At 40.4% G+C, this 25,725-nt stretch overlaps 1 protein-coding gene across 2 annotated transcripts in view; it reads left to right on the plus strand.

Moving 5' to 3' along the window:
- IBTK (inhibitor of Bruton tyrosine kinase) overlaps window positions 1-25,725 on the plus strand; it is a 132,958-nt gene that overhangs the window by 79,154 nt on the left and 28,079 nt on the right. For both annotated transcript variants that reach the window (XM_077487330.1, XM_077487331.1), the window contains exons 21-26: window positions 2,021-2,133; window positions 5,649-5,791; window positions 7,374-7,537; window positions 14,039-14,131; window positions 15,105-15,248; window positions 20,506-20,655. In XM_077487330.1, coding sequence (XP_077343456.1) covers window positions 2,021-2,133; window positions 5,649-5,791; window positions 7,374-7,537; window positions 14,039-14,131; window positions 15,105-15,248; window positions 20,506-20,655 — 807 coding nt within the window. The remainder of the gene's footprint in view (window positions 1-2,020; window positions 2,134-5,648; window positions 5,792-7,373; window positions 7,538-14,038; window positions 14,132-15,104; window positions 15,249-20,505; window positions 20,656-25,725) is intronic.

The following is a 25,725-nucleotide window of genomic DNA, read 5'->3' on the forward strand; positions in this document are numbered from 1 at the left end:
ATGCCTATACCCCATGAGAGTAAGAATCAGAGCCTACCTGTAATGTGTCCTTGAACACTAGGGTCTGCTCATCTAGACACCCATATGTAAAATGTGAGTCATCCATACAGCATTTTACAGATCCAGGGCTGTTGTGCATCCAACTTCCCATACTTAAATATGTCTTAAGGTGTGTGCCCACAGTTCAGGGCACTAGATCAAGTGGAAAAAACATGTGCCCTGAATCCTGCATCTCTATCTTCAGTTTGCCCCTGTGGGAACCACAGGAACTCTTAGGACCTTAGCTGCAGTGGGCTTGTGTATGTGTGCGTGCCTGTGTGCATGCGTACATGTAGCCTGATGGTGCTTACATTGCTCTGGTTTTTCGTAAGGGTCTACCTTCTAGGGCTCCGACTGTGACACTGTTCACTCAGCTTGTGGTGGAAAAGGGCACTATGTCATGGTTGAATTTGATACTCTATCAGCCCTCTACTGTGACCTACGCAGACTTTTTGGCCCTTCTGCTCCTGCACAAATCTCCTCCCGGGGCCCTCATTGGTGATGCATGCACCATTTTTGAGCCCTACTGGTGCTTTGGATGTTCTCTTGGGCTCCCTGCTGCCCTACAGTGACCTTCCTGCTCTTGTGGCCAATCCTTAGCTGTATAGCAAATCATAAGCACAAGGGCAACAGTCCCGGGGGGGGGGGGGGGGGGCTTGCCAGCCTACAGTCTTCTAATAGTGCCATGGGGTTTTGCAGTGTACTCCCTTAGAGGCCTGAAATTGATAACCCAGACATCTGTCCCTTGTGTGAGTTGTAACAATCCTTAGCGTCTTCTCTAACCCTTTAAGGGGTAACTCCCTCCTCCAGAGAAGATCTCTGCTACTGTGTATAAGTTAGGAAAAATCAGCAGACTCAGAGTGCAGGGGCCACAGGGGTACTTCCATGCCCATTCTAGAGTCTTAGGGCTTTCCCTGGGGCTGCAGCTGCTTTTGCACAGGCAGATGAAGATCACAAGGATTCTACCCTACCCTCTGTCACAGATGGGGGGATACTGGATGGGGGCCCACCTGAATCTCAACCTGGTTATGTTTGTTCTTCACAAACTAACCTTTGAACCTCGCAAGGATAATTCTCTGTGTGCCCTCACACAAGGTTGCCTTCCTCATGCCATCAGCTTGGCAAGGTAAGTGTCTGGGCTGGTGACCTAGTGGCGTGGTAAACATCCCTTCCAGCACCTTGTTTTTCACCTGCATAGGATGTGCATTTATCGTGTAGTTTAATTTGCAAGGCTGTCAGATGGTTTTTGTTGCACACATTTATTACATTTTACCAAATGGATTTTCAGTTGTAAGGTTCTTCTAGTGGTTCTATAATCTCTGTGAGTTTTCATGGACCTGTTAGCTTTTTTTTTCCCCCCCCTGTTTTGCACATCCTTCGCTTGGACTGCTTTTGGATGTTCCAAAGTACCTGAAATACATCATTCTGTGTCCCTTAATGTGCGATTTAGAAAACCAGGATTTGTCACCTACTGTAAAATGCTTTTCTTGGAGTATATCAAGGAACACAGGTCCTAATGTTCTTATTCTGTCCTAATTTACTCCTTGTTAAGAATATGTGAATACTTGAATACCCAGTGGCCACTGGTTCACTTTAAGTTGGCACACATCTACTGCAAGCTGGCATGGGTTTTAACCCTTCCCCACTATAACCAAAACCAATGTTAAAGTTTATGTTCAGCCAAAACCTTATTTTTTTCTTCTTACATACCCAGTTGTGGATATTTTTTCTACCATGCAAATGTCCATTTGTTTCTTATTGCTCTTTCATTTGTACAGTTGTGTAATTTTTTTTTTACGTTACAGTGCCCAGTTTTAGTCAGCTATAAAAATGTTTAAATGTCATTTGTGGCCTTGTGCAGTTTATGGCAGGAGGCACGTCCATCGAGAGGTCTTGTAAACATAATCCTCCTTTATGAAGGCAAAAGTACTGATTATGGTGGACTATAAACCTGTTTTAACAAAATTTTGTGTGTTCTTAGAGAAACAATTTCCAAAAAAGCTAAAACTAAAGCCAAAAAGAAGCCAAGGAAGCGTTTGGACAGTTCCGGTGGATACAACCTTTCTGACATTATTCAAAGCCCACCTTCAACAGGTCTGTTTGCCATTTCCTGTGTTTCGTCATTCATCTGTATTATTCCTTTTCCTTTTCATGCTTTAATATGTCGTTTTAACTAAAAACCCTTTTACTGATCCGGACCTCTTTATTTTTGCATTCCCCATGCCCCTTGAAATACACATTGGAGGTTTAGAATATCATTTGATTACTACTAAATGATAACATTTTCTGAAAGCAGAGTTCAAATTAGGATAGGGGTTCATTTTTGTATGTTCTATTAATTCCTGCAGATGTTTCCCAAAGATATGTCTTCAATGCATAAGATATATCCTCAATAAAGAAGCACTGTACCAGTTAAATGCTCCATATTAAGCATGAGCGTGAGTTTGAAAATACCTTTCGTAACCATGAAGTTAGTGATATGTTAATAACAGGGACCAAAGTAAAGTGTATGTCAGCACAAAGTAAAAAAAAAAAACCTATCTTGTGCATCTCTGATATACATGCATATATCCCCATTTTTATTTCTTTCTAGACTGCAAGTACAGAAGAATACTTGCTGATCTGCCAAAAATGCGTAATTGAATCAAGATAAATTGTGTCGGTCCTGCCTAGCTGTCCTATTACACTACTGAATCCCTCCCCTTCTCTTTTCTTTAGTCCAGGATAGCTGGGCAGGCTGAATAGGTTTCTTGAGATGACACGGGAACAGTAAACAAGACCCAGTGCTGTTCTGAATTTCTGACAAGATCAAGGTTTTTTTGCAATTATCAAACAGATATAAAACGCTTTCAATTGCAGATTTAAAAAAGCAAAAAGAGAAATTCATTGTAAGGGTTGAGACACTTTAAAGATTTATTAACTATGTCGCTCAAATAAATATATTAAACACTGTTGATCATAGCTGAATATTGACACTTGGATCCTACAGTCAAATCTGCTGGCCTTAAAGTAAACCTGTCTTTAAAGGAGAAGTCCAGCCTGAGCTTGTTAGGCTGGGCTTCTCCTATGGGTCACAGAAGTGCAGTTCTTTTTGCACTGCTGCACTCCTGTGACCCGTTTTCAGCAGAGAGTGGGCTGAAGTCCGCTCTCTGCTGACCTCACACATTTCAGTCGAGGCACTACATCATTACGAAAATGCAAGGCGGGATACCACCCTGCTCAGCCTCTGTGAACTGCTGAAAGTCTGAGCTGGCCGCTCCCCGCCCCTCCACAGCCCAGAGCTCCAGTGAGTGCGAAGGGGCAGAGCGGAGAGATGCTGATTGATAGTCAGCAGCTCTCTGCTTGGGAAGCTGTCAGAACCGAGTGATCAGCAGTGTTCAATCACTTGGTTCTCAGTGTAGAGGCACCGGTGGAGAATTGCAGCATCCACCTAGGTAAGTATAAAGCAGGAAAAAAAAAACTATACTTCTCTTTTAAAGTGTTAGTAAAACCACAACAGTAAAAATCAGTCTGTATATACAGTAAAGCATGCTTGTTATACTCACTGTGGAACCTAAGGGGTCAATCCTCTGCATTATGTAAAAAGACTGTTTGATCCCATCTTCTCTGATCCTCCCCTTCTTCCACAGTCCCCAATCCAGCTCCTGGTAGTACAGAGCCTTAGGGGCCCACTGCACACACTCAGTTTGTTGTACATTGCTAGAGTAGTGTTTTTTTTTTTTTTTTTGGGAGGGTGCATGTGATCGGCACAGGGCCAATCCGGCCCGTTTCCTTTCAGAAAGAGGGTCAGGGGAGGGGTCCTGTCATAGGACAGTCAGAGGAGAATCAAGACTCCTACTGCAAGCTTAGACCAGACACTCATAGAAGTCATAAGGCTGTTATATACTGCTGATGAGAAAAGGTATTTAGCAGTTTATATTTAGTAAAATAATTGCATCTCCATATTCTGTGTACTGTGGGAGACCAGATATAATGAATGCAGGGTTCTGGGTTTAGTAACACTTTATCTGGTAATTCAAAGTGAGTATATGATGGAAAAAATGCATAAGATATTCACTCCAATAAAAACCACATCTCAAAACTATATGCAAGCCTTTATTTTTTCTGCAAGAGTCCGTCCCTCTTGCCCTCTAACCATCTTTTTATTTTAATAGCCTTGCTGTTCAATATAGATCCTTGGTAGATAGAGCAAAGCTCATCTTTTACCGGAAAATTTCTTGTAATGTCAACTGAAAAATGTACATATATCTTCAGTTGCCTATAGCTCTTAATCTACTGATTTCTTTAATGTGGTTTTTCATGCGTGTAACCCCTGCTTATGCATATTTTCATGATATGCTCAGTTTGAATTGCCCAGGATTGCAACTGGTTTACTTTATGTATATGCAGCATTTATAAGCATGCTATAATACAGTAATTATGTTCTGTTTTTGGTGGCACAGAGCTTTGCACATATATCTGCTACACTGTTGGTTTAAAGTGGTTCTAAAAGCAGAAAGTTTTTTTACCTTCATGTATTCTATAACAGTGCCAGCAGCTTCCCCCGCAGACCCCTCCTTATACTTACCTGAGCCCAATCTCAGTCCAGTGATGTGCATGAGAGCCGAGGATCTCTTGCTCTCTCTCCTCATTAGTTGAGACACAGCAGTGGGAGCCATTGGCTTCATCTGCTATCAGTCACAGCCAGTGAGGAGAGAGTGAGGCCGAGCTGCGCTCCCTGTGTCTAATAGGTACACAGAGGGGACTCGGGAGCAAGCATGCACAAGAGACCCCCCCCCCCCCCTCAGCAAGCAGCTTGCTATGGGGGCACACGGGGGAGGAGCCCAGAGCACCAGCGAGGGACCTGAGAAGAGGAGGATTGGGGCTGCTCTGTTGCAAAACCACTGCACAGAGCAGGTAAGTATAACAGGTTTTATATATATATATATACACACATACATACACGCATATATTCTATTCTTTCCTTTAGAATCACTTTAAGGCTGATACAATGAATGCATATATTTGAGTTTTACATTGACCAAAGTACACTTTTTTCCTAATTATAGGACGTGAATGTACTCCTAGTTATTAGATTCTTTTTCCCATACCATTACTGTCAGGTTTCTGTCTCTTCATGGTCGTGTACTGTATTTTTCATTGGCTATAAGTGTGTATTTTCCTTTGACACAGTAGAGTTCATGTTTTAGTAATAGAAAGCACATTATTTTGGCATGTTTTCCTTGCAATCTGGATAATATTTCTTCAATGGCACTGTTCACTAAATAACACCGTGCTATCACCTGTGTTTTCCTGTGGTTATTGTATTTGGGCTCCTATATCAATATGTACCTTGAGCAAGATTCAACACTTTTACCATGTTCTAGTTTACCAGTTTTGCCCTTTACAAGAGTGTGATTAGCAAAGTATTGCATCTAAAATTTCCTAATCCTTACCCATAATGGGTCTATATGAGAATGGGCAGTCTGCACAACTTATATATTATGTTTTTTTTTTTTTTTTTAAAGAAATTTAAGTTTGCATTAAATCAATTATATTGTCCCTGTATGGGATATCATTGATATACAGCATTCTACAGAGTTTCACATTCATGGTCTACTCTTTTACAGGACTACTCAAGTCAGAAAAAAACAATTCTGTTGAGTCACTACAGGACTTGCTAACTTCAGATTCTGAAGGAAGCTTTGCAGGTAGCCCAAGAGAATTGCAGTCACCTGACTTGACTGCCGCATTTAGTCCTGTGAAAAAGGAGGTATGTGAAGGTTTCTGCTTACCCTGAAATTATGACTTGTTTTCCTTTACTCCATAGGCATTTTTTTTATTACGTTTATGCCAGTATTAATATACTGATAGAAACATTAGTGGTTTAGGGAACTATGAGAAAGAAAAGAAGATATGCTCCTGTAGCAGCTGTTTCTTTTTCATAAAACTGATATAATTAATATAGCATATCTCTTGGCTTTTTTCCCTATAAATTCCTTGTCTGCATTTACTTTTGAAAGTGTTTCCCCGCTGCACTGACACATTCGCTGTCCCCCCTGTGCCTTATGGAGTCCCCTTTACATGCATGCTGTTGCTCTGTACCAAAGTGTCCCTGGAGCGCTCTGAACACCGCACATAGCATGAGAGGGCGAAGCCCCTGTTGATCACTTTAAGTTATATGCAATAAATAAATGCATCCATACAGCATAGTAGAACACTTACCTTCTTCCATTCCTGTAGTTAGTATTTCATTCAATGTGGTCCTGGCTGGCCCCTCTTCATACCGTGTAAGCAAACCTTATCTCCTTTGATTCCTTTGGATAGCTGTACTAATGGCAACCTCCAGTGTGGCTTGCCCATTGATGTTGAAGGAAGTTGTGCTTTAATTGAGGGGGTTACAAGCATATGAAAGACTAATCATTCAATCTGGTTCTCCCCATTAGGATATTAAATAGTCCCAGTTCTCCAATAAAGTGGTTCTAAAGTCTTAAGGTTTTTCACCTTAATGCATTAAGGTGAAAAACCTTCTGTGCTGCAAAATCCCCCCCCCCCTCCTGCCCCCTTATTCTTACCTGAGCCCAATCCAATCCAGCGATGTGCATGAGAGCAGCGGCTCTTGCCACAGTCTCCCTCCTCCCTGGGTGGGTTGATAGCAGCAGGAGCCATTGGCTCAGAGGGCATGGTAAACTTCCCACTCTGTGTCAATAGACGCAGACAGGGTGGCCCGGGAGCAAGCACGCATGGGTGCCCCCATTTAATACCGCTTTTAATTGGGGCACTTTGCTGAAGAGGAGGAGCCTATAGCGCTGACAGGGGACCCCAGAAGAAGAGGATCAAGGTTGCTTGTTGAAAAACCATTGCACAGAGCAGGTAAGTATACCATGTTTGTTATTTTGATAAAAAGCTTTAATGTTGCTTTAACTAAAGAGGTATATATCTTTTACATTTTACAAGTTCAATAAAAAAAATCCAAAATATGTAAAAAAGCATCATGGTTTTTCTTCTTTGTTGCCATATGTCTTGGTAATTGCTCCATCAAAATTGTTTTCACTGTGAGTAATTTGGCCTACTGATCCCATAATCCTTCATTGCACTGAATGGAAGTTGGTATATGACCATAGTCATTTAATAGCATTACTATAACAAGCTACAGGTGTTTTACATGGTACTTACAAGTGATGCCCAAAAATACCTTTTTTTTTTTTTTTTACTGTGAAGAATGCAAACTGAAAAAGCAACCCATTACAAATCAAACAGTTTAATGTTATATCTATGAATGTAAAATAATTACATTGAATGTGTAGTATGTTAAAGTAATGCACTTTTAACCTAGACATTTTTTTCTACTGTAGTCAAAAAATAAAGTTGAGAATATTATCACCAGCATCTCACCACCTTCAGTCAGTGGGTCAGCTGCATTAAGTGTGCCAAAACCCAAAGCTTCCTCTCCTAAGATGATTCCAAACAGCAAGCCTGCTCCAACCACTTCTCCAAATTGGGTCACTGTGTCTTTCAGGTACATGTATGAACAAGTTATATCTGTTTTACTGAAACAAAATTGTGAAATATTGCAGTCAGCATACCGTTTCCCCTAAAATAAGACCTAGCGTGATTGTCGACGATGGCTGCAATATAAGCCCTACCCCCCAAATAAGCCCTAGTTAAAGTCCTTCTATGTCTTATTCTCAGGGTAGGGCTTATTTTTGGGGAAAGAGGATGGGGTTTATTTGGGGGGTAGGGGGCTTATATTGCAGCCATCACCGACACTCATGCTAGGTCTTATTTTAGGGGAAACAGGGTATTACAGGATTCAAGAATGGTAAATACATTTAGCATTCCTGCCTCCACCACACACATAACGCACACGCACACACACACACACACACACACGCGCGCGCAGTCCTGCTAAACATGGCACATACTGATGGAGACATCACTGTTATGCTTTGGCTATCTTTGTGGCAGCCCACCATTCAATTAATCCTCATTCTTATAATAGTGGGTTTTAATGGGGCATTGATACTGGAATTTCCCCTACTACCCTTGTCCCTTTGCCATTCGATCATAAGCTTTTTATCTCGGAGCAAGTAGAGCACCCAATTATCACCTGTTTGTTAAAGCGGTTGTAAACCTCAGTCAGGAAATCTGAACAAAGCACAAGTATCTGTAGTGTTTACTTGTCTATCTCCAAAGCTCTGAGTACCATTTCTCTCTGGTGCTTTGTTCCTATGTTATCAGTCGCTTCTGAGAAGTTTTCCTGACACATGATACATTTGTGTTGAAGGAGCTCAGCATACAGCTTGTCTATTCACAATACATCTCTATCCTTCCTTAAGTCCTGTGCTGTGTCTGAAGAGGGGTGTGTCCCTTTCCTCCAATCAGCTCTCACTGTAACTGCAGCTGTTCGCCCCCTTCTCTCTGCTCCTGACGGATGCAGAAGGATTTTTATCAAAATTGTGCACATTTGAAGGGACATGGAGAATGATTGCTGCAGATAAACAGCTAAAACTTTTGTAGGTGGATTTGTTTAATCTCTGTGTCATCTTAATCCAGTAATTTCACTTGGGTATAAGAGGGTTTACAACCATGTTACGTCGAAAATGTACTCCCAAGAAACTTGGATAAGAGAACATGCTTGTGGCTTGATCAAGTGCGAGTTTGTGATGTCACCACTGAGGCCTCAGCCAACGCGTTTTATCATAAGATGTCTTCAAGAAGCTGCATTAAACATAAACTTGAAGACTAAGCTAAAGGAGAGGTACTTTTGCCGGGTGACATTAAAATGACTATAAATCTTGCCATTGACACGTCCTATGGAAAATCACCCGTTTTCACTGGAACAACTTAAAGTCAGACAGCAACTCTACAAATTACAACTGAGCAGCAATGATTAAAAGTCCACCTGTCACTTATCTTCTGTTCCACTTTCAACTCTATCTCTGAGACCTGCTTGTTCACCTTGCAGGTCCAAAAAGTGCACATTACACTTGTTCTCACAAATAACAAAGATCCAGCCTAGTGTTACCATCCTATATTCCCTATTAATGTTGACCTACAAATCTACTCAAAGATCTTCTCTATCAGGCTCAGTGCACATATTCCCTCTCTTATTAATGCCAAAAAAGTCGGATTTGTACCTTTACGAGAAGCCAGTTGCAACACAATTAAAACCATCGCCCCCCTGACCATGTTGGGAAGACCAAAACACGCAAAATGTTCAACACAAGCTAAGACTCTGATATTATTTTACCCACAAATCTCAGGCATTCAATATCACCTTACCAGAAAGCCCATCTTGAGAATACCTCTCCTTTTTGCTGGTTACACTGCTTCATAAAATACATGGGTGTCCATATCCCTGCTGACCCAGCTAAACTTCATGGATTAACTTTCCTACTTTGCTACAATCTACCCAACACTGTTTAACTTCCTGGTCTACCCAAAAGCATAACTGGTTCAGCAGAATGTCTTTAGGGTGGAGCTCTTACTCCAATTCCTGTATTTCAAACATAATCTATCTACATTCCGTACCCTATTTTAATCTGGCCATGCTTCTCGGCGTGCCTCAAGTATGACGTACAAGTGAAGCAAAAACAACCTGGAAGCTTACCCCATCTTGAATTATACTATAGATCCACATTACTGAGTCATTTTATTGACCTTGCATATAGAAAAAAAAAAACTAAACAACAAAAAAAAAAAAGGCTAAGTAGGACTTTAAAGAGGAAGTAAACGTCCACTGCAAACTTTTACTTATAGGTAAGCCTATAATGAGGCTTTCCTATAGTTATTGAAAATATCTCTTAAACCTGTACAGTTTAGGAGATATTTCCAGTGCATGCAGCCAATGACATCATTGGCATATGTGCTCTGAAGGAACGGCCCCCTTTCAAGCCCGCGCTGTGAACGATGGCTCCCGCGCACATGCACGGGGGTGATGTCATCGCGGCTATGACCAATTGCAGCGCCGGAGGAGCCCACAAACCCAGAAAAAGCTTTGGGAAAGATGTTGGCCATGACAGCGGTGTGGGGACTGCTGCAACAGCTTTGTTTTATTTAAGGTAAGTATTTCATAATAAGCTAGTATGCGATGCATATTAGCTCATTATGCCTTTCTCTTGCAGGTTTTTTTTTTTTTTTTTTTATTGGGGGGGATTTTTTTTCCAGAGGTTTGCAGCCTCTTTAACGGTACCACACCAAAGGTAGATTAACCACTTCAGCCCCAGAAGATTTTACCCCCTTTCTGACCAGAGCACTTTTGCAATTCGGCACTGCTTCGCTCTAACAGACAATTGCACGGCCGTGCGACGTGGCTCCCAAACAAAATTGACGTCCTTTATTTCCCACAAATAGAGCTTTCTTTTGGTGGTATTTGATCGCATTCTTTTTTGCTATAATAAATATCCCCAAAAAATATATAACATTTTTTTTTCCCTCAGTTTGGGCTGATACGTATTCTTCGACATATTTTTGGTAAAAAAAAATTGCAATAAGCATTTATTGATTGGTTCGCACAAAAGTTATAGTGTCTACAAAATAGGGGATAGTTTTATGGCATTTTTATTAATAATTTTTATTTTTATTTTACTAGTAATCAGGGAGCTGTGATCAGTGACAGTGTCACTAGGCAGAATGGGGAGATGCTTGTTTACATTATCATCTCCCCGTTCTTCCTCACCGCGAGACGATCGCGGGTATGCCTGCTGACATGGGGTCCGTGGGACTTGCAATCGAGGTCACGGAGCTCCCTGCGGGCACCTGCGCCTGCAAGCCGCCTCTTAAAGGTCAATGTAGAGGTACGTTAATCTGCCTGTATGTGCCCTTCTGCCACAGTATATCTGCGTGAGGCGGTCGGGAAGCGGTTAAAAGTATGGTATTTTTTATTATTCCAACAAAGAAACATTTTGCTAAAATCCCACAAGAAAGGTAGATTGCACATTTGACAAGGACTTGTCCTTACAAATTATAAACTCCAAGTTTCATAGTGATTTACCTCCAAAGTAGATACCTTGAACGTTTCTTTGACGTGTATTATAGGCCTGCTTTCTCTGGAAGAACAAAGCTTTCTAAATGTCTGTAAATATGTATAAGCATGAAAAAAAAAACATTAACAGGCTTTACAGTGAGGGAAAAATTTATTTTGATCCCCTGACGATTTTGTAGGTTTGCCCGCTGATGAAGAAATGATCAGTCTATAATTTTAATGGTAGGTTTATTTTAACAGTGAGAGAAAGCATAACAACAAAATAATCCAGAAAAACGCATTTCAAAAAAGTTATAAATTGATTTGCATTTAAATCAGTGAAATATGTATTTGCCCCCTTGGCAAAACATGATTTAGTACTCGGTGGCAAAACCCTTGTTGGCAATTACAGAGATCAGAAGTATCTTGTAGTTGGCCACCGGGTTTTCACTCATCTCGTGAGGGATTTTGTCCCACTCCTCTATTGCAGATCCTCTCCAAGTCATTATGGATTTTCGAGACTGACGTTTGGTCCCGCAAACTTGCAGCCCCCTCCACATATTTTCTATGGGATTAAGATCTAGAGACTGGCTAAGCCACTCCAGGACCTTAATGTGCTTCTTCTTGAGTCACTCCTTTGTTGCCTTGGCTGTGTGTTTTGGATCATTGTCATGTTGGAATACCTATCCACGACCCATCTTCAGTGCCCTGGCTGAGGGAAGGAGTGTCTCACCCAAGTTTCCACCTCCATGTTTGACGGTGGGGATGGCGTCCTTGGGCTCATAGGCAACATTCCTCCTCTTCATCCAAACACAGCGAGTTGAGTTGATGCCAAAGAGCTCGATTTTGGTCTCATCTGACCACAACTCTTTATCCCAGTCCTCCTCTGAATCGTTCAGATGTTCATTAGCAAACTTCAGGCGTGCCTGTACTTTTACTTTCTTGAGCAGGAGGGCCTTGCGGGTGCTGCAGGATTTCAGTTCTTCATGGCGTAGTGTGTTACCAATTGGTTTCTTGGTGACTATGGTCCCAGATGCCTTTAGATCATTGAGAAGATTCTTCCGTGTAGTTCTGGGCTGATTCCTCACCGTTCTCATGATCATTGAAACTGCACGAGGTGAGATCTTGCATGAAGCCCCGACTGAGGGAGATTGACAGTTATTTTGTGTTTCTTCCATTTGCAAATAATCACACCAACTGATGTCACCCTCTTACCAAGCTGCTTGGCAATGGTCTTGTAGCCCATTATAGCCTTGTGTAGGTCTACAATCTTGTCCCTGACATCCCTAAACAGCTCTTTGGTCTTGGCCATAGTGAAGAGATTGGAATCTGATTGATTGCTTCCGTGGACAGGTGTCTTTCATACAGGTAACAAGCTGAGATTAAGAGCACTCCCTTTAAGAGAGTGCTCCTAATATCAGTTTATCACCTGTATAGAAGACACCTGGGAGATAGAAATCTTGCTCATTGATAGGGAATTAAATACTTATTTAACTTATTAAAATGCAAATCAATTTATAACTTTTTTGAAATGTGTTTTTCTGGATATTTTTGTTGTCGTTCTATCTCTTACTGTTAAAATAAACCTACCATTAACATTATAGTAAGATGTATAAAATCAGCAGGGGATCACATACTTTTGTCCCTCACTGTATATACAATTTTACATGTGTACAATGTGTATATATGTATGTGTATGTGTATATATATATATATGTATTCCATTCATTATATGATACTACATGTTATAGATGTTGATAAAATGTGCAAGTCAATAAGAAACAGTGTAAAGCAGCAAGCTCCATTAACAAATGGACTTCAAGACCCACTGTCTCCTGTCAATGTGTGGGAATGGTTCAGTGGACAATATCTTACAGTCATCCCAAAAAAAAAAAAAATAGTCAAGTTGGTACCCCTGGGAACAACTGTGCTCATATAAAAAAGGGCTACATAGTGTTCTACTGTCGGCGATCTGCAAGGGCAGAATTGGATAAATCCATAAGGCAGAGTGTGTTAAGTGGGTATAGGCCCATTATGGATAAATATACAAATCTACAGCAAGTCCCCCCCCCCCCCCGTACCATCTATACCCCTGTTACCCATAAAAGTTATTTTATGGGGTGTAGGTGGTAAATGGGTGGGGGCTTGCTGTATATTGGCATCATCATGGGAGAAAGACCTAGGACACGATCTACCTGAGAGAGCCTGGGATAAAGCCTTTAAACTCGCCCACTTCACAAGCATCTCCAGTTTAGTTCAAAAACAGAAATTCAAAATATTAACTAGATGGTACAGTTGCCATGTCACAATGCACAGGTTATTTCCTACAATATCCAACCACTGCTGAAAATGAAGAAATAGTTACCTCAATCTGTCAGAGCTATCAGCAGGTCATGGTTTCATCCTTATAACTCCAGAGATTACCATTCTAGCCTTCATACCTGGGTCCTCAGTCACTGTTCAGAAAGACATCTTAGGTTTTCGTGTGGCACTGAAAAACTTGACTTGAGGAATTCACTGCACTCATTAAACATATTTATTGAATACGTATATCTGTTTGGAGCAACTGGATTAGCTACCTGCACTCTAAACACCTTCAAACCCATGTCAAACAATGATGACCTGATAGTCTTCTCAATTCCTGCAAATGCAGATGCATCTTGGTGACGGGGTGTGGGTTCCACTGGTGGAGCTGCTAATCCCTCTATTCCCCCAAGTCTTTTGTCTTGACCCTGTCTTGTTTTTTTCCCGTTACTTGCACCCTCTCCCTGTCTCGACTTTACATCTGTTCTCCTTTTAGCACTCACACTGGAGCACTTCATACAGTCATAGAAGGCCACTCACAAAAAGTTCATACTGCGTGTTTCTTGCTATACTGATCGGAAATGCATTTTAGGTTGTAATATTATCCCAGCCAAAAATATTCAACACATTTTTTTTTCACTGAAAAGGGAAACATCTGTGATTTTTATTTACATTAAAACCAAGCATATCTTAAATCGTTCAGTACAGGACACTATAATAGATCATTTATATTTTTCTCTTGTATTTCAGTCCCATCAGTCCTCCTGCTGTAGATCTCAGAAGAATCATGGAGATAGAAGAAAATAATCAAAAATGTGGAGCTACACCAAAATTGACTACAGGGTTGGTTCAGATCTTTCTTGTTTTATGTTATACCTGCATTCCACAGATTGTAATGTCTGACACTCGAAGACTTGAATCAGTTTGCCAAATACTATTTGCTTGAAACCTGACAATACAACAAATCCTACTTGCAATTTAAGAAAACTGTGGGAATAACTTTTGTTTATTGGGACGTACTGCCTCCAACAGTCATACACATGTTATAGAATTAAAATTAAACTGCAGCTTTTGTTAAACATTACATAGTCAGTTTGGGCCAAGCTGGCTCAAACAAACTATATCCCTCACATGTGAAGCCGCTGGATGTGCTGTGTGTTCTAGGATCAAGCCGAGACCTTCCTGTCTCATTTCTAAAAACACAATAGAGTCTATATGATCAGTGCTTAGCCATTCATAGAAAACAATGTATACTAGCAATGAATACCAAGCTTCCTCTGATTGACTGTGTCCAAGGTTGGGACATCATCAGCCTGCCTCTCTGACTCGGCCAATTAGAGGAAGCTTTGTATTCGTTGCTAGTATACATTGCTTTCTATGAATGGCTGAGTGCCAATCAGATAGACTCTACGGCTTTGGGACTCCAGACAAAACATCGACAAGAGTAAAGAGCAGACAGTTGAACTCTTGTCCAGTCATTGGTTGGGGAAGGCTAAATTTGCTCAACTTAGGCCTATTATCACAGACTATTTGGGGAGAGCAATGTGTGCGGTGCCTGGATCACAAGATTAAATTTAGACAATTTTAAATCCTTAGGCAGCAATAACAGTTGCTATTTATTATTATTATTTTTTTTTTTAACAAGTAAAATGTGTGTTATTTTAATTGTGCATTTAGTTGTTTGCCTGGAGTTTAGCTTTAGAAAAAAGACAAAAATAACTTGTGTGTGTGAATGTATTCATCATACAAATTACTTTTTTCTGACTCTCAAGACTAACAAGGTTTTCATATTTAAAACCTTATGATTATTTTACAGGGTACAAAAGCCTACCATCCATGGTACAAAGCTGTCTCAGAAGCAGCGGAAAATGATGGCAATGTCTTCTAAAGAGATTGGCAGCACAGAAAGTACAGTTAACAGTGCAGCGCTTACAAATAGCAAGAGTTCACCAAAATCATGGTTAGTATACCTGTGAATAAAATGTTCCTTTTTTAGACCTGCTGCCTAAATGTAATTAATTGCGATTTGTAGTTTTGCTTTGCTTATATTTAATCCAGAATTTGTGTTAAAAAAAAAATATATATATATACAGGGCAAAGCTTTTGGACATGCTCCCCTTGAGTGTACCCCTATAATCCCACTCCACTCTGTGAGACCTCAGTTCTTTTACTAGTGTCCTGTAGGTAATAGACCTCTTCACCCTTATGAGGAAATTACTCTGCTTAACTAGTTCCTATGTAATTTAAATTCTTCAGTCAATGCTACACTGCCTTCTACTATAACAATAGAAAACGTGCATCTGGATCAGTTCAACCTTGGTAATTTTTTGGAAACTGTATCTGGAGGCTATGTACGGGGGCATTCTGTTTTTTTGCTTTGAGTACTGGATTCTGCTTACTTGCTCACCTCAAAACTTAGTGTAATGGCTGTAGTTAGCCGTAGGGTGCTATACAAGTCCAGGCTCCGAAGACCCCCTACAGGGGTGTACCCACTGTGATGGTTAAAGCCTGGACCCATACAGGGACCAGGCATTACATTGGTTCCAATGACTGTCCAGACATTACATTGGTTCAAATAGATCCTGAACTGACTCGTTTGCAGTATCTAGGTCTAGTACTGGACACATTTTAGGCTAGAGTGTTTCTTCTGTAGAGGAAGTGAGTAGTGCAGAAACTTTAAACTCTTTGATCTCAGATTTAAGTTCTCCAGTCTAGGAGTTGTCTGACTCTCCACTTTAAAATTAGAGTTTGAGGCAATCCAATTTGTCCAGTTACTCTGCAGCCCTTCCTTTACATGCTGTTGTCATAAAACAAGTCAGTCAAGTCCCTGGACAGATCAAGCTATTTGACACAGAGGACCAGGTTGTCCCTGGTCTGCTGGCTAAGGCCTGCCATAGAGTGATTTCTTTCCTGCGACCATGAGATGCAGGAAAGAAAATCACTTGATTCCCCCATAAATGGATTCAGTGTCGATGGGGAATCCCTCCCATGGAACCATTGTGTTCTCAAGGCAGGGTAAGCTCTCGCTGCTGGGACAGCCGCTGGCAATAATCGCATGTCAAATCCAACAGGTTGGATGTACCCAAGTTGATCAATCAGTTTGGGTACATTCAGCCTTCTCATACACGGTTCAAGTCTCAGCCAGGTTCCTACTGAACTGGGCGAGAGTCAAACAATTAATGGCCGGCTTAAGGAATCCAGCTTTAGAATTGGAAAATTGGCTGATTGCAGTGCTGGATACTGCTAGAAGGTCATCTAAATTCAGTTAGACAACATCACTACTGTGGCATACATCAGTCATCAGGGAGGAACCAGAATTCTTGCTGTGGTAAGAGAGGTAAATCAGATCTTATCCTGGGCAGAACATTCCTGCACTTTTTGCCGACAGAACCTGGACCTGGGGGAGTGGTTCCTACACCTGGAGGTGTTCAGGATCTGTGTCGAAGGTGGGGAATGATGCATGTGGACCTTCTATCCTTTAGACGAAGCAGTGGATGGTCTGGTGGCTCTTTGAAATCATCCACCCTTATCTATGGCTTTCCTCCTCTGAAACGTCTCCCTTGTCTGCCTCACAGGAGGGCATTTCAGTGATTCTCATTGCTTCAGATGAGCTCTGCTAGATCTTCAGAATCTTTTGTCTGAAGAACTGATTTGTCATTCTGCTTCACAGTCGATGGCTGTTAAAGCCCAAGTTTGATGCATCTCTGAAGCTATGGTTCCTGTAATGCTAAAAGCTAGAAGTTTTCTTCCTGCAAGATCTCTCTTTGGACATGGAAGGCATACTTCACTTGATGTGAGTTTTGGGGCTTCCACCCTAGGAGTTACTCCGTGGGATGAATCCTTCCTGCAGCTGGTTTTACACCAGCTTTTGGCTCTTAGAAAGGTGGGCTTTTATGGAACCGTCCCGCTTCATGTTTGTTCCCATATGATTCTGTAGGACGGCGATGCGCAAATCGCCATAGGAGGTGGACGGGGGGAAAGAACTGGATGCATCACAACCCCAGAGCGGGAAGACCAATAACCAGAGCCACCACCCATGGGATGTGGTCATTAATTAATATAATTAAATTATATTCACTTTCACCCTTAATTACACACACCTTGTTGCTGATACATTATGCGCCCAAGTGCAATCTTAGGTGCAATCACACACACATCACCCAAGGCCAACACATGTTCATTTTGGGAATACATTGCTGTTTTATTCAGAGCCACACCATTTTTCCATTTTCTTATATATTTTTTAACTTTTTATTTTCTCACCCTTTTTACTTCATTTTTAATATTTTTTTTTTATATTTTCACCCACTCATTTATTTATTCAGTCACAGGACTGGGCACATGCCCTATGTGTATACACTTCAAACCCTGGAGTTGTGCTGTGGATGTCCGGCCCGCTCTTTTGCTGCTGGTTCCAATAGTGCTCTGTCTGATCCACCCAGTTTACCAGGGTTTTTTTTTTGCGGGGGGGGGGGGGGGGGTTAAGAGAAGCATCTCCTGCCTCAACCCCGGGTGACATAGTTCACTCTAAGCCACCGGTAAATCTCATTTTGAGAGCTGTTGGGTCATACTTATGGTCACCCTATAGGTAGTGTATAAAACTGCCAGATTTTGCTCTCTTTCCTTTAAATAGCATAGTAAACCTTTTGATACTCTATTTACACATTTATTTAAACCCTGTAGCTCAATTCATGCATCCTACTCCTGATGATTGGCTGTAAATGCCATGAAACGCATTGAGTCTTCACTCAAGGGTCCCAAGTCCAGCTTCCCCATAATCATGAATTTTGTTTGTCTAAAGCATGCATTGTGTGTATTTATCATGTTAATTATATGTATTTGATTCATGTGTTTGTTATATTCATTTTATTGTACCAATCATGTCCATCCATCATTGATATTAAATATATATTATTTTTATATTTATTATCATTTATCCGTTTACCATATGCATATTATATTATTTAGACTATGCATTATATATCATATTTATTAATTTGTCAAAATTATTATTGAATTCATTATGGATTTATGGACTCCCCTTTGGGGATTGTGAGGCACAATCAATTTAGGTATTTCATAAATTATCATTAACAGAAACATGCCTCGTGTAAAGTCCCATATCCATTCCTTCTTTTTTCTCCTAAGCAATCATGTAACTGCTAATCACTTAGTCCTCGGTCTGCTCTAAATGTAGAGCAGTGACTGCGTCACCGTTTTTTGTTCTGTCCCTTCAGTACTCACTGGAACATCGTGTTGTGGAGAGGGTGGCAGCTGCTGGCTCAGGCTCTCTGTGGGGTGCTAAGAGGCTGAGCCAGCTGCTGGTCAGGCATCTGAGTGGATCCCAACATTATTGTCAGGATTCTTCCAGAACCTTGAGCCACTCTGACAGTGGGCTGTCATGCACTCCTGTTACCCATAAGAGAAGTATGGCCAAAAAAAACATTGCCATACTTCTCTTTTAATGATTGAGGACGAAAATAGGATTTTTGTACTCGCCATAAAATGTTTTTTATGGGCCATTGAGGGACACAGGTTCCCACCCCTTTGTGTTTATGATCATGCTTTTAGGACTGCTTTGCTACTAAACTGAGGTATGCTAATGGTAGGAATTGTTATCGTGGACTTACCCTTTTTTTTTTGTCTGCCAGTGCCCGATCCCCCTGTAGGCAGCAGAAAAACCCAAAGGTGAAAGACTTCATGTGTCCCTAAATGGACTGCAAAAAAAAAAAAAATCTTACAATTAGTACAAAAAAATCTATTGTTATTCCTTTTTTTGTACAGGTTAACCAGAATAGAGCTTTAACTGTGCAGACCCTGTTTAATCGGTTGAATTAGTGTGTGCATTAACAATCAGTGGGTTATTCTGGCAGGGAGCTCTCATTTCCATTCATAACTTAAGTGCTGTGCAACTTGTGAAATCCATTGAAATGAAATACTTGCTATGGAAATCCAGCAGCATTTCTGGCGCTGTTAAGTGCCAGAAGGGTGGGAACTTTACTGGCTTTTTATTTAAGATGAGTAAGAACACCGAATACCTCAGACTTCCCATTCCAGGAGAAACCACTGTTTTTCTTCCATCCTTTAAGTTCAGAAATAAATTCCTCCATGGCTGGTTAGGCAGAGATAAGTCATTTTAGGTGAAATTCTGGAGTTTCCATCTCTGTGTGAATTCCAGGGGACCTTTTTTAGTTTCTCTGGAAAGGCTGATAATGTGCAATTGTACTGGTTCTCAAAAATTTACACATCGTATTCACTAGGAAAGCTGTTAAATAAAATGGAATACTATGGGTCCTCTGGCTATAACAACATTACACAAAAACTGATGGAATACAATGCCCCCCCTGGCTATAACAACATTACTCAAAAACTGATGGAATTCAATGCCCCCCCTGGCTATAACAACATTACACATAAACTAAATAGCTGCTGACATATAAATCTAGTTTTAAATACCAATGTCAGAAAAAAGATCCGTAGTCTTTTGCTTGCTGATAAGTGGTTATGGCTTAAATAATCTGTCTACACAAAGCTGATATTTCAATGCTTGCTAGATGCTTGAACGCTAAATAAAACCAATTCATTGCTTATATATTCTGTCTCAAATACGTTATTGGTGAGTTCCTGGGTATTCCCTCTTGCTTGTGGCTGTTATGAAGGGGAATTTTTATTAATTTTATATTATGGAGAATGCATCATTTTAAAAAAGCACATAAAAATTATTTAAGATCTAGATAGTCAATTAACACAAAATAACATTTAAAGGGCTTTTGCTTTGTCTGCAGCATTAGCAGACATCTAAGAAAAAGAAAAATGGCGCTAGTATATAACACTAAAAGCCCTATGAAAAAAAGATCCTAAAAGCTATAATCAAAGCAGCAATTTGTGTGCAACACAAACACCAACACTATATATAAATAATACAGTTAGCGCAATTCTTATTATTTATATATTAACAGACATCTGCCAAGACAACAGCTCTTTGGGAAGACATGATTTCTTTGACCATTTTTAAATCTTTTTTTGGTTGCTAACTCTCGTTTTGGCAGGCTCCGCCTAAACTATGACTGTCCCCCAAAGTCGCTTCTCTTCAGCCTTTTGGGGGACAGTCTCATTCTGGTGTCATCTCATATAATGTAGGACCAGCAGTTCTGCAATGTAAATGAGGACCACCCCACAAGGCAGTGTAACCAAGGAGACTTTTTAAATCTTTACAGGGCCTCATCTGTACAGTCTGCAGCAGAACACAAATCATTCCGTGACCTCCTTTTCGAAGAGCAAAAATCTGTCGTCTCTCCAAATTCTCTGGGCAATGCTGGCAAAAAAAACTTCCAGCAGGAGGAAATGGACCCTCACAGATTAGCAAAGTAAGAATATTGTGTGGTGTTATTTTTTATTTTTTAAACTGTATAACTAATTATTGCTATTTATGCAAAGAAAAGAAGAAAACATTTCCTACTGTTTAAAATATTCAGTAGTTCTGGTATTTAAAAATAATTTACAAACAAGCAATTTTCCAGTTTTTCGGGGTTTATATATACACTTGTAAATAGTGGCTAATTAGGTAGTATTATATAACATAGCCTTTAAAATGACGACTCTAGAAAAAAAAAGGAAAAAACAAAGATTGCACAAGCTTGTGTCTGCACTAGTTTGGTGTTACCAAGCGTTTTTTTTTTTTTTCACCATTTATGGGTGACATAAAAAACAAACATAATTTATTTTATTTTTTTTAACAAGTTGTGACTAAGAGACTTAAGCCTGGTACACACTATGAGGTTTTTTTTTTTTCCATTCAACCCAGTACTGTAGGTTGAACTAAAAAAAAAAAAAAACTGTCAGCTCTGGTAGGAGCTGCTGTACTACCTTTACAAAGTTAGTATAGCAATCTCCTCTGCTCAGCCAATGGTAGAGAGTGCTGATTAGGAGTCTGTCGGCTGTTGGTTTTCCAGCATGCCTGTCTGACAGGAGTCGGCCAAGCAGCCAGCTTCTGTCTGACAGGGTGGCATACACATGGGCCAAATGTCAATATTTTTTTTTCTCATAACATTCCAGCCCTGTGTACTAAGAAAGGTTTCAGAAAGTATTTTGTTTGCTTTCATTTAATTTGTGCAATTTTTCTAGTATGAAAAATATGCATTGTTTGTAGTTTGAGTTTTTTTAGGATCTGGTTCCATACTGACCCCCGGTGTAACTTAGGATTTATTTTGGACAGGTAAAAATTGACTGAAGCAATTTAGTTTGGTTTGGCTCACAAACTTTTATAGCAGAATTATTTTTCTTGAGCCAGCTTCCTCTCCACATCTAGTGAAACCTGTCTGGGTGTGAGTATAGTGCTTAAACAGACCTTACCTTAAAGTATTAAGTTGGGAGTGCTTCTAGTATACTGTCAAACTAAGGAAACATTAGTGTTCTTGTTTTTCTGGTTGCCTCTTTTAATTTCTGACAGATGGATGATTTGTATCTGTATAATAGGGAGACTAGTATTGCCTTGTGATTTTTGGGTTCACACTCTTAAGTGTAATAGCTGGGGAGACCTAAGACTGAGCATTTTTACAGCACCCAGCACGCATGTGTCATTTCTCAATGACATATTGCAATTGAAAACATCATTTGTATTATGACCATTATCGACCTTTGTCTTCAAGGCTGACATATGTATTTAGGATATAGATAAATTACTTCCTTGAATAAATATTAGAGCTGTGCAGACTGTCTACTGCATATATACTGCAGCAGGGTGGCTCTGTTGCGCAAAATCATGTACCTGTACATAATTTTGTGAAGTAGATACTGTCGGTGTGCACAGTATGGTGTGGAGGGGAACGCCCATTGGACAGAAGGGGAACAAATCAGTGGGCCAATGTCTGCTGGGCCACCCATGAACGTTCCCCAGAAAGGCAGAATCGCGATTTGTAAACAAGCAGGAACACGGATCTCTGTGTTCACCCAGTCAGTCCATCCCCCACACGGTTAGCAAGCACCCCCTAGGGATAGCCTTAACCCTTTGATCGCACCCGATGTTAACACCTTCCCTGCCAGTGTCATTAGTACAGTAACAGTGCATATTTTTAGCACTACAATAATGTCAGTGGTCATGTCAGTGGTTCCCAAAAAAGTGTCAGTTGTCCGTTGATCCACAGCCATGTCACATTCACGCTAAAAATCACTGATCACCGCCATTACCAGTAAAAAAATTAATAAAAATGGCATAAAAATATCCCATAGTTTGCAGGCACTATATAACTTTTGCACAAACCAGTCACTATGCGCTTATTGAGATTTTTTTAGTAGAATACATATTGGCCTAAATTCATGAAGGAATTTGATTTTTAATTTTTTTTATATTGGGTTTGGTAGAGGTGATCAAATACCTCCAAATACCTCCAAAAGAAAGCTCTATTTGTGGGGAAAAAAGGACATGCAATTTATTTGGGTACAGTGTCGCACGAGCATGCAATTGTCAGTTGAAGTAACGCAGTGCCATATCGCCAAAAAATGGCCTGGTATTAAGTGGGGAAAACCTTCCGGGGGCTGAAGTGGTTAAAAGAAATGCATCCAGTCAAAATTAAACTATGTTATGGTCACTCATTTCCAAATATTGCACAGCCACACTTTGTATAGGTACAAAAGCATAATTTACTGGTATAGGGAATTCCATCACTGTTTGTATTGAAATGTATATCCATGTTTGCTTTTCCACTGAAATCTACTGTGCCCATGCTCATAAGTATTATATGCACTACTTTCCTTTCAAAGAGGACAAAAAAAAGGAAAAACCCTTCTAAAGCGACCAAAAATAAAAATAGAATTAGAAAGGAAAAATAAGCTAGTCTAAGATTCCAACAACAACAGCCACAAATACCTTTTGCATTCTTGAGGTTTTCTTGCCTTTATTCTTATGCATTTCATGAATAAATGTTATTACAACATTTTGCCATTTTAATGTCATACCGTACAAAAATATACCAGGAAATGCATGCTGTTTTGTGGAATGGTAGATATAGAGGCAAGATATATGGTTGTGAACATTGAGAAGGAAAATATAACATTATTTTAAAACAGTTGTGTGAGATACACTGACCGGCCACTTAGGTTGGACCCCCTTTGCCTTCAGAACTGCCTTAATTCTTCATGGTATAGATTCAACAAGATGTTGAAACATTCCTCAAAGATTTTGGTCCATATTGACATGATAGCATCACACAGTTGCTGCAGATTTGTTGGCTGCACATCTATGATGCGATTCTCCCATTCCACCACATTCTAAAGTTGCTCTATTGGAATCAGATGTGTTGACTGTGGAGGCCATTGGAGTGCAGTGACCTCATTGTCATGTTCAAGAAACTGGTGGTGAGATGATTTGAGCTTTGTGACATACAATGCATTATCTTGGTGGAAGTAGCCATTAGAAGATGGGTACACTTTAGTCATGAAGGGATGGACATGATCAGCAACAATACTTCGGTAGGCCGTGGCTTTTAAATGATGCTCAATTGGTACTAAGTGGTCCAAAGTGTGCCAAGAAAATATCCCCCACACCATTACACCACCACCAGCCTGAACCATTTTTACAAGACAGGATGGATTCATGCTTTCATGCTGTTTATGCCAAATTCTGACCCTACCATCTAAATGTCACAGTTGAAATGGAGACTCATCAGACCAGGAAGTGTTTTTCCGATCTTCTATTGTCCAATTTTGGTGAGTCTATGCGAATTGTAGCCTCAGTTTCCTGTTCTTGACAGGAGTGGTCTTGGTGTGCTTTCAGAGATGGTATTTCTGCATACCTTGGTTGTAACAAGTGGTTATTTTTAGTTACTGTTGCCTTTCTATCATCTCATACCAGTCTCCCCATTCTCGTCTGACATTAGCAAAGCATTTTTGTCCACACAACTGACGCTCACTGGATATTTTCTCTTTTTCGGACCATTCTCTGTAAACTGTAGAGCTGGCTGTGCATGAAAATCCAGTGCATTAGCAGTTTTTGAAATACTCAGACCAGCCCTGCTGGCACTAACAACCATGCCATGTTCAAAGTCACTAAGTTACTTAAATCCCCTTTCTTCCCCATTCTAACGCTCAGTTTAAACGTCAGCAAGTCATCTTTGCCACATCTAGATGCCTAAATGCATTGAGTTTCTGCCATGTGATTGGCAATTTGTGTTACCAAGCAATTGAACAGGTGTAGCTAATAAAGTAGCGAGTGAGTGTATATACTGTGTGTGTGTATAGTGTAGGGTTACTAGTGTCATGCCATTATTTCAGATATCTGAGGGTGAGAACTGGGAAGCAAAAAAAGGAAAAAGAAAAATGAGGCAAGTTGAAAGTTATTATGTGAGTTGGAAAGGTCAGGGGTTGGGTACATCAGCTAGGGGTGTCTTGAATGGAGAAGCATCAGCGTGTGCAAGTTTGGTAGAAGAGCTTCTTTTGGGGAAGAGAATGTATTTCACCTTTAGCATTGGTCATTTTTAACTTGGTGCTATATATACAAATGCTTAGGGGGTGGGTAGGTGAGCATATGTTTTTGGGGGATTATATTAGTCCAGGGGGGTTAATGATGAGCGACATCTTTCTAGATGTGAGAAAGAGAAAGCCACCACTCCAGGCCAATCCACCAGAAAAATGGTTTGATTTCCAGGTGAAGGAATCCCAGGTGCTGGCTAATTGCACAAGCAAATAGATAGGAAGAGAAGACACTCTGGACAGCCGCACTCCGGATGGAATCTGTAGTAACTTGTGCCTTTATTTTTCAAGTAAAAATTACATCACACGAACCACAGCAAAAGAGAACATAGAACAAAAAACACTGACGCGTTTTGCACTGGAATTGGTGCTTGCTCATCTTTCTAGATGTACAGCAATGCCAAAGGTCCAAGAGCATTTGGAATTTACACAGATGCCACCCAGTCTGCAGAAGGGGTCTTTTCACAATGACCTTTCCCTAAAAAAATGCAAAACTGAACACAAGACTCAGTTAGTAAAACTTAATACAGGCAGCCCAGTCTCCTGCAGATTGTGTTACTCAGTGCAAGGGCCAGGACACATCTATAATACAGCTACTTCAAACTGAAGAGACCACAGGGAATATCCACCAGCGAGTGATGTGAAACACATCTAACAATGTTCAAAATTGCTGTGCCAACGCTAGATCACAATTCACTTCAATTGGTTGCCATGATCTGAAAGTCCCACCCTCTATGCAACACGCCAAACCACTTTCATTCTCCAGCAATAATTGCTGTATTGTAACTGAGCTTAGGTCTGTGTTGATGGATTTTTCCCATCAGAACTGCTTCTCTCACCATACAAGTCAATAGAAACCCAGAAGTAGGTTGACACAGTTTAGGAGGTCGGTTGCATCTGTCAGTGAAATCTGAATGATCTCAGAAGTGTCCCAAACTGATTTTAACGTTGAACTAAGAAATACATATAAG

The sequence above is a fragment of the Lithobates pipiens genome, unplaced genomic scaffold (genome assembly GCF_037356315.1).
Source record: "Lithobates pipiens isolate NorthernLeopardFrog02 unplaced genomic scaffold, aLitPip1_a1.2 Scaffold_18, whole genome shotgun sequence".
NCBI classification, from domain to species: domain Eukaryota; kingdom Metazoa; phylum Chordata; class Amphibia; order Anura; family Ranidae; genus Lithobates; species Lithobates pipiens.